Source organism: Camellia sinensis, chromosome 14 (genome assembly GCF_055761805.1).
Source record: "Camellia sinensis isolate YWXY chromosome 14, ASM5576180v1, whole genome shotgun sequence".
Lineage (NCBI taxonomy): Eukaryota > Viridiplantae > Streptophyta > Magnoliopsida > Ericales > Theaceae > Camellia > Camellia sinensis.
In genome coordinates, this window is record NC_138974.1 from 83,353,566 (window position 1) to 83,363,630 (window position 10,065).

At 33.2% G+C, this 10,065-nt stretch overlaps 1 protein-coding gene and 1 long non-coding RNA gene across 2 annotated transcripts; both read left to right on the top strand.

Moving 5' to 3' along the window:
* The first annotated feature begins 888 nt into the window (after nucleotides 1-888).
* LOC145807134 (uncharacterized) lies at nucleotides 889-5,932 on the top strand. Its single transcript, XM_082905067.1, has 5 exons — nucleotides 889-1,134; nucleotides 4,435-4,728; nucleotides 4,877-5,039; nucleotides 5,127-5,368; nucleotides 5,906-5,932. Exons 2-5 carry the CDS (start codon nucleotides 4,444-4,446, stop codon nucleotides 5,930-5,932), a joined length of 717 nt encoding a protein of 238 aa, XP_082761193.1. The 5' UTR covers nucleotides 889-1,134; nucleotides 4,435-4,443.
* Nucleotides 5,933-6,469: 537 nt separating this feature from the next.
* LOC145807505 (uncharacterized) lies at nucleotides 6,470-7,820 on the top strand. The gene is made up of 3 exons (XR_014350649.1): nucleotides 6,470-6,563; nucleotides 6,662-7,014; nucleotides 7,518-7,820. It is a non-coding gene; the product is annotated as an uncharacterized LOC145807505 (long non-coding RNA).
* The last annotated feature ends 2,245 nt before the right edge of the window (nucleotides 7,821-10,065 follow it).

Here is a 10,065-nt window from a genome sequence, read left to right on the forward strand (position 1 = left end):
AGGTTGCTCGGGTTGAGCCCGTCCAACACTACAACAAAAATAGTCTTTAGAGACGAAAACTAATGACGAAATTTTTTTTGTCACGATAAACGTATCTTTTAATGACGAAAATCATATTTCGTCTCCAAATGTACCATTTTTGGAGACAAAAATAAAATTTCGTCACCAATCTAAATCATAATAAAAAAATTGGGTGACGAAATTATTTTTCGTCTTTATTTATAATTTTTTTTGTCACCAAATATTTTCCCGCTAATATTTTCGGAGGGTACCAAACTTTTGAGACTTTTAGTGACGAAAAAATTAGTCACTAATTATAAAATTATTAATGACGAATATATTTTTGTCACCAATAATTTTTAATATTTTAATATTATTTAGTGACAAAACGATTTTTGTGGCCAATATTTCTATCTTTGGTGAAGAAATAATTTTGTCACTAATAAATAATTTAGTTACTAAATATTTAGGGGGGGGAAAAAAATGTTTTGGCACCAAAGAAATAATTTTTCCACTAATAAATAATTTAGTTACTAAATATTTAGGGGGGAAAAAATGTTTTGGCACCAAAGAAATGATTTTGCCACTAATAAATAATTTAGTTACTAAATATTTAGGGGGGAAAAAAAATGTTTTGGCACCAAAGAAATAATTTTGCCACTAATAAATAATTTAGTTACTAAATATTTAGGGGGAAAAAATGTTTTGGCACCAAAGAAATGATTTTGCTACTAATAAATAATTTAGTTACTAAATATTTAGGGGGGAAAAAAAATGTTTTGGCACCAAAGAAATAATTTTGCCACTAATAAATAATTTAGTTACTAAATATTTTGGGGGGAAAAAAAAAAGTTTTGGCGCCTCAAACACCCACAATACTTTATCGGCTCAAACCTATTTCACACACACACACACACACACACACACACACAGAGGCGACGCCGCTGCTCACTCTCGTCATCGATTCAGACACAGATTCATCACCGATCGGCTCACTCTGCTCACCGCCGTCACCCTCTCCTCACCGCCGCTGATCTGTTAGCTTCTCCTCTCCTCACCGCCCCTCGCTGCTGTGCCGATCTAGCCTCTCCTTCCCTTGCCGATCTCATCTCCTCTTCTCACTGCCGCTGATCTGTTAGTCTCTCTCTCTCTCGTTGCTCTTTTCTCTCGATGCTCTCTCTTTCTCTCTTTTCTTTTGCTACTCTGTGTTCTGTGTTCTGTATACATTATATTGTTATACATATAATATATATATATATATATATGTATCCTGCTCTATTTTATTTATAATTAGATTCTGAATATAATTAGATGATTGCTAGTTTACTATTTCAGGAGCATTCACAACCAAAATTATAGTTGGAGTAGAACTTCTTACTCTTACACTCCATAACAGGATTTTGTGGTACACCAATTATTTTATAAAATCCACAATGAGTTGCGTGTTTCTTTCATTCTCATCATGCTCACCAAATTCCAATTTGATTGGAGATTGAGAGATATCTCATCCATATAAAACTCCAAATTATAGCCATGAAATGTTAGGAAGTAGAAAAGACCATATGGATTGTGTGGCCACTAATTGCTGATTAACAAACATGATGTGAAAAACAAGGACCAAATACTTCAACATCAGTTTGACAAATGTGGGCTGCACAGAGAAGTTACTGAGGAATGTAAGAATATGAAGCTTAAAACAATATGTAATTTGATCCTGCCTTAGCAGAAATATTTTACATCCATGCATATATATAAAATACAATATACTATTACATTTGTCAATTCAGATTGGTCAACTGGAAGATATAAAGATACCAATTATTCTCATTATTACAATTTTTCTATACTCTCTTTCTTTATTTATTCTTCATTTAGATTTAGATTTTGAAGTAGTACATCAGTCACAGAGTATGACAGACTAGGGGAACATTTGATGTGCTTCTCTGTTCGTTTGAAAAAAAAAAAAACAAACAAACAAACACTGAAATCATCATTGGCATTTTTGTGATGAAAATTTCCAAGTGGTGATTTTTAAATGGATAACTACAGCTTTCAATTAAAAAGCTTGGTTTGTATCCTTGTTTGATTTTAGTAGTAGTGTCCGCTTAATTGGCTCTGTGACATGTACTCTAAGTCGTACATTTTCATGTTCACAGAGATGAAAGTCCTTTTGCAGTTCTACAATGAATTTTTAAAATCTGTTACACTTTCTTTGAAAGGCTTCTACTAAAAAATATATATAATTAGCATTTGGTTTTATCAGAAAAATCTTGAGTTTTAGCCCTTTCTTCCACAGAGACATTCTTCTTTTTTGGTCATCAACATCATAATCTGGTTTTCAATTCTTGAGGTTTATACATTTTCTTCCTCTCCTTAAATGCCAATGGAATTGTTGTTGTCTCTGTAATGCATTTTAGGTAAAAAGATAATGCCTCATATGAGGATAAAAGTATTTCCATAGCCTCCTGTCTGACAGACTAACATAAAAGACTCATAGATGAATTTCATGTCCTATTCATTGTACCATTCACATTATCCAAATTCTTGACGTTGTGTTTGGTTAGAGGATTTGAAAAGGAATTTAAAAAAAAAAAAAAAAAAAAAAAAGAGAAAAGGTATGTAAAATTAGGTGAAATGTAGGTATATTTTATTCACATTTCACTTATCTTTTTCCTCTATCTTTCCAAATCTCTTCTCAAATCCCCTAACAAAACACAACTTAAGAGAGCTTAGTATGGTGTATGCAATTCCAATTCATGTTGGGTGATATATTTCTTCTTCAATTCCTTTTCATCTTATATATTTCTTACAACCTGAAAACAGATGTCCCAGAGACAAATTTTTGTCATGTTACTTCATTGTGTTAGCATAAGGTGGACTAGATTGAGGAGTGTCAACACTGCACTGTGTCAAGGAAAAGTGGTGGAGGTGATTGAACTTTTCATGTAAATTTTTAAAAAAATTTAAATTTGATATGATTCATGAGCCAATATACTAATTTTTATAAATAAAAAATAAATAAATTTAAATTAGTACTTTGAATTGTGTTAATATATATATTAAATAGTTTTTAATTAATATGAATAAAATTTTATGTTAGACTTACCATTTAAAGGATTTTAAATTTCAAATTTAATATGATTTAGATATAATAATTACAATTATATTTGGACTTTCCATATAAACATTTTAAAATTTTTAAATTAGATGAGGTAAGATAAAATTTCACTATGTGATAACAATAAATATAATGATTTTTTTTTTTTCCTTTCAAAACTTCATATTTATTATAATTCTCATTTGATAGTTTTTATTTAATGAGAGGATTCCAAAATACAAACTTTATTTTTATAAAAAAAAATAGAAATTTAAATCAAAATTATTGAATTTTTAAATTTTCAAATTATTCGAAAATAACATAACAGTGCTAACAATTGGGGGTATTCTGGATCCAAACTAGTCTGCGAAACTTTATTATTGTAAAATCTTATCATGAGGAGAGATTGCTGTGTATTTTTTCCTATCCAATTTTCGTTTATTTACTCATGCAAAATGAATAAGTATCAGTAGTTCCATTTTCATTTCATTTTTCTTTCTTTTCAAATCGAAAATTCAAATGGGTCTAGAGGATGCTATCTGGCCTGTGAAGCATATTACAAGTATCATTTTAATGGTTCGAATCATTCATTTTTTAATATCATTCGTATATATTATTTACAAATAAATAAATAAATCAATCTAATAATCGTAATATATTTAATTTATTATATTTTTCTTTAAAAAAATAGATGACAAAGACTACTCATTTTTTTTTTTGTGACAAATGTAATAAATTCTTGAATGAAATTATCCATAAGCCAATTCCATTCTACTTAATTCTGAGACTGTTAAGCCAAATACTTAATGTCGATGACTTTAGAGGCATTTAGACACAATATATATTACATGACAGGGCCAAAAACATTCTCAAAAAGACATATACAAGTTCTTTTGATAATAAGTTTTATGTATGTAATGATGCATTTGATATAGAAAACCAAAGATAATATACAAAGTATTTCAATAATTCTGTAAGTGAATGAATTACGTGTCTCCCATGATTATATGTCTGTCATATTTTCAGCTTCATAAATTCAAAATGCAGGTATGTGAGAGAACAAAACACTTATTAGTACTAACAGCAGCAAGGGAGTCATTCATAACAAGAAAAGAAGGGGACAAATAACAATCCACCAATATGATTTAAAATTTTTGCGTGAAATATTAATTCAAGGGATTGGAACTTCCTTGTTATGAAATATTTGGAGTTAAAATATATGCATTACAATTCGAAACATTGGGATTATGTTTGGGATTATGTTTTTCTTCTTTTATTTAATGGTGAATAATTATATTGTCTATATTTTCCAATTAAAGTTGAATTATGTTATATAGTTGTAGAAAATGGTCAAAGGAAAAAGACAATGGCTGAAACCAGGTGATTTGAGAACTAAGAAGCTAACAGAATATGAGAAACAAAGAAATAAGCGAATCAAGAAGAACTATGAGGTAATGAACAATCTTGGAGTGAAGAACATTACAAATTCTTTGATGAGTGTGGTTCAGCCCAAATGTGCAAATGCAAAGGAAAAGGGAATTAGGGTTGAGGTAGATGATGATGATGAGTATAATCCGTCAGGGAGTGAGAACGATAGTGATAACGAGTCATTGGGTTCCTTTTATCGCAAGGTATTATATACATTATTTTATATTTGTGTGTGAACATATCATTTACTATTTAAATATCTTCTTCATATATCTTAAACATCATATCTTTTTTAAAATATATTTTAACTGTGTTAAATATCTTCTTTACTATTCGATTATGTTATTTCAGGAACAAGAGATGCCACCGGGGTTACGTTTACAGCCTTATTCGAGGCCATTAACTCCCACCCCAGAAGAAGGGATGGATCCCCCACGTCAAGAGATTGGTACCCAACCCTTACCACCTCATAATGTGCAACCTGTGCATGAGGTGACTGCATCTAGTAGTGTTGGTAAGTTTGCAAAGTTGTTTATATTTAATTTAAGGTCTAACTTGCATTTGTTTACTTATTAACTCAATTAACATTATGTCCTTACAGCATCACATGACAGACGTGGTCGTGGTCCAACACGCGGCATACAAACCCAACGCATTGTCCAGAAAAATGGAAAGATGTTGGTTCCTGTACCTGAACATTTCCGTGCGCCAGTGGGAGATCAAGCCTCTAAGTTGGCCTCCAAGATTGGCATAGAGGTTCGAACGCAATTACCAGACTTGAGCATTTGTAGGTGCAATAAGGTTCACGATGCTGATAAGAAGCCGATGATCCAACGCTTGGAGGTAATTATTGTCAAGTAAAAGAGGCATGACACATGAAAATTGAAATTGAAATTGAAATTGAAATTACATGGTAATTATTGTGTGAAAGAAATACTCTCTTTGTTAGGGTGATTAGAAGAACTTGCTGCTAAACAAGATATTACATGGTAGCATATCAAAGACTTCTAGTTTTGGAACGAATTTAACGATTAGTAAGAATGCAACTATAACTATGTATTTAGGAAGGTCTTGGCAATATCTTCGCAGTAAAAAGCAATATTTACAATAGTATACACTTATGATTCACATATTCTTGCTGTTAATGTTTTTCATTACAATATATAATGCCTAGAAAGACATGTAGGACATTTCATGTCAAAGCTTGACATTGAATTTTTAGGTTCCTGTAGACTGCCTAGAAAAACATGGACATCATATTCCTCTGTTAACACATCTGTTGCAACTGTTACAATATATAATGCCTGCATATCTAGGAATTAAATTGCAACTGTTAACACATCTGTTGATGCAATCTTTTTTTCTTTGTTGTTTAATCAGGCTCATTGCTGCTTGTCTGAAATTTAGGTTATTTAACTTATAAAAAAAATGATTTGATTTTGTAGGATCAGTTTGATCTACAAGGCAATCCGAGTGATGTAGCAAGGACTTTAAACACACAATTTGGTCGGCGATTGAGTAGCTTCACCTATAGGTTGCACAAACAATACAAGCAACTTAAGGATGCAAGAGGGGAGGAGTACGCGAGAAGCCACCCACCTAAAAGTGTTACTCTTAATCAATGGACATCTCTAATTGACAAGAAGTGGAATAGTAAAGAATTCATGGTATAATGTTTTATGTTAATTGTCAAAAATTAATTTTCTTCTTACTAATGTTAAGTTTTGTTGTTTTTATTGGTGTTTCAATCGTGTAGGAACAATCACTAACTAATGTGAATAATAGGATGCAAATGAAAACAAAACATAGATGTGGATCAAAATCAATCCCGGTTAGGGTGCACAGCTCGGTGTGTTCTGCTATTTTATTTTATCAGATTAGTAGGCTTTGTTATTTAAATATTTGAAATAACATTCAAAAACAAATGAATCAGATAATTGCAAATGGAGAGGTTCCTGATTTGGCAAAGTTTTACAAGTCCATCCACTATAATTCGAACACACATGAATGGATTTCGTCGGAGAGCCAAGCTAATTATGTATGTACAAGGCAATGCATATTAATTTTGATAAAATTATTTATTTGCTTTGTAGGGTAGAATAACTAATAATTGTTCGATTTATTTTAAATTAACAGGACAACATGATAAAGACGCAAGCCGAACACCTCTCGCAGACTGGTGTGATCCCTTTAAGCCAAGAGGAGTTGTCAGTTAAGGTGCTTAAGCCAAGGTCAGGTTATGTGAAAGGACTCGGCTTGAGGCCTTCTTCTTCTATGAAGACAACTGTTGTACCTGTTGAAAATAGTGACTATGTTCAACGCCTTGAGATGCAAATAGCACAGCAAAATGAACAAATTGCAAGGTTTCAAAAGTCAGAGAAGAAACAAAGCAAGAAGATACAAAGTATCATAGAGTGTTTGACGCAGAAAGGTATCACGGGAAATTTTGAGAATGGGGAAAGTTCAGATTCTGATGAACAAGCTTCTTGGTTAGTATATTATGTTTATATGTTAATTTAGTAGAACATTTCTTCTTTAACTAGGGTAGAATAAAAAACTACTTTTGAGATTTAGGCACGAGGTCCCGGGAAAATAGTGAAGTATGCATCTAAAGGCCCGAAAAACATCACAAACACCTTGAGATTATCAGAAATTATCACGAACACTTTGGGAGGAATCAACATAAGTTGTGAAAACTTACAGAACAATCATAGGACTCTCGGTTGGAAAACATTTAGGCTTGAAAATAGGCCGTTAGGGAGTAAAATCTTGAAATAGTCGTTAAAAGGCCAAGAAATATTATGAACACCTTGGGAGGAACTAATGTAAGTTGTAAAAATTTACGGAACAAGCACGGTAAAAATTTGGTTTAAAATTTACTTTGAAATTTTTATTTTTTTCTCTTATAGGTTGCATATTAACATATTTAGTGAATGGTTACCTTAACCTTTTGTTGTTGTCTTTTTTTTCTTTTTTCTTTTTTAAATGGCAGATTGGAGATGAACGAATTTGGTAACCTGCATAGCAAGAGTTTTTTGTTGATATTACCAGACACATCCATCACAGTGTAGTTGTACTTTTTGTTGATATTACCAAACATGTATTTTGACTATGTTGTTGTGGGCTATGATTATATTGTGATGGATCTTATCTTTTTGTTGATATTTTATTGAATAGATTAAAATGAACAGGTTTTTGTTGATATTACCAAATGAACAGGTTTTTGTAATGATTTGTAATGGATATTATATTCAGCAGGTTATTAAAATGCACAAGTTATTTTGATTGTGTTGTAGTTTTTGATTTTACTAAAATAGATGTTATAATTTGGATGTTATATATTAATTTCTTGATACTATGAGATATGTATTTTGCTTGGGTTGTTTTATGATAATGAACAAGTTAATTTTATATTGATTTGTATTAAATATTTTATTTAATAGATTATTAAAATGTACAGGTATTGTTTATTGAAAAAAATATATAAATTGCAAATATAACCCTTCCCTCAATTTTTAAAAATTATTTATTATTGGTGACGAAAAAAATTGACACTAAAACTTTCTAATCCCACAAATAATTTTGTCACACATATTCACTATTTCATCACTAAATTAAAATATTTCTTGACAAAAAGTTTTCGTCATTGAAGGGTCTTTTTTTTCATCTTTTGGTGACAATATTTTCATTACTAAAAACTTTATCACTATTTTTAATGACGAAATATTTTGTCATCCAAAATAAATATAATAAAATTTTATTTAATTTTGGTGACGAAATGGATATTATAGATGACAAAATATTTATCATTTAGTGACGAAATATTTCGTCGCCAAATGCCAATAATAGGTGACAAAATAAATTTTCGTCACCGGGTACTTTTAGTGACGACGAATTGGGGACGAACGTGGTGACGAAATTATTTCGTCACGGATCAATTTGGTGACGAAAATTTCACTATTGGAGACGAAGTGATTTTGTCATTAAAGTACCATTTTGTTGTAGTGCAAGTTGCACCCCTACCAACAAGCCAAGTGATTCGGGCTTATGATAATACAAGCCCGGAAGCGATGGGGACAATCTAGATCAGAACGCAGGTTGGCCCGGCGCAACAGGACATTGAGTTTCATGTCCTAGATGTTTCGGCCACCTTTAACTTACTCCTTGGACAGCCGTGGTTGCACCAAGCGAATGTTGTCTCTTCCACTCTACATCAGATGCTGAAATACCCTCATGGGAACGGGGTAGCCATTGTTTTTGGGAATTGTTCCATACATCCTGCGCCGGAAGTCTCTACGCCGGTATTGGAAATTGCCCATGGTGATGAGGATGTCTTTTTGTCTGGGTTCACCTTGGCTGAGGCCCAGGTGGTGCAACATATTTTGGCTGTTGATGAGGGATTGTACATCAGTGCTCAATCAGTCTACCTCATGAATAAGTTACAGCATGTACCCGGAATGGGATTGGGAAGAAGTGGCCAGAAGGGCGTTGCTGCATTGGCCGAAGTGCCACACAACCCTCATACCTTTGGTTTAGGTTACACGCCTACCAAAGAGGATTAGGTAAGAAAGGGAAAGGAAATGGCCGGAAGAGCCAAGGCAAGGCAGAGTGAGAAGCACTATGAGCTAGTGCATAGACCAATTCAAAGAACCCTAAACGGTCACTTTGTCTGGGAAGATTTCCCATTTTTGCAGCTTTCCTGAGCCATAGATGAATTCCAAGAAGCGGCGTTTGCCCGGCTTTGAGATTTTCTTCGACTTACAACTACAAGGGGATAAAGTCGCAGAAGAATAGATTGACTTACCTACTGAGGCAGAACAGAATGCTGAGGACGAGTCCAATGGTAATGAATTCGAGATAGGAGCAGTGCTGGCTTGTCTCCTCTTGGATCCTCAGATCGAATCAGAGAGCTTGCGGGATGACTTCACTGTTTCCATGATTAGGGCAGACCCAGGTGTGGACCCTTCTACCGGCATTCTGGATGCATCTATGCACCCTCCCTTGTTTGGCAGTTCGAGGACGGCTTTTTGTCCGGCAGTTTCGAATCAGGTAGTGAGTCGAAATTTGATTCCACAAAGTCTATGGAGTAGAAATCAGATTCCAATTCTTCTGAGTTAGAGTCTGATATTCCTAGGTTGATAAACCAGATGGCGTTATGTTGTCCAGGTCATCTTTTTCTTTTTCCTTTGAGTCGGTTATAACCGAAGAATTGGACAACTTGGAAGTTGTGAATGAGAATGGTACCACTGCTATTTCTGAGTATTTTTTTGTGCCATTAGTATATTGCATTGATCATGACTTTCAAAATTTTGATGAAAATGACGAGGAAAGAATTCCTCTGGTTTTAAAATATTTGATTGATCGAGAGGAGGAGAGGTTTGTAAAACCCCTGGTTGATGAAATCATTTCAATTAATGTGATCACTGAGAAGGATCCGCTTCTAGTCCAGATCGGGTCCACGTTGTCTTTGGAGGAACGCGAGCGCTTAGATGCTTTACTAAAAGATTTCAAAGATGTTTTCGCGTGGTCCTACGAAAACA

Excerpts from the sequence above, each read along its gene's own strand:
- LOC145807134 (XM_082905067.1), top strand. The coding sequence starts at position 4,444 with ATGGTCAAAGGAAAAAGACAATGGCTGAAACCAGGTGATTTGAGAACT. Across the intron at positions 5,040-5,126 it reads GACTGCATCTAGTAGTGTTG|CATCACATGACAGACGTGGT; the intron begins GTAAGTTTGCAA and ends ATGTCCTTACAG. Across the intron at positions 5,369-5,905 it reads CGATGATCCAACGCTTGGAG|GCTCATTGCTGCTTGTCTGA; the intron begins GTAATTATTGTC and ends TTGTTTAATCAG.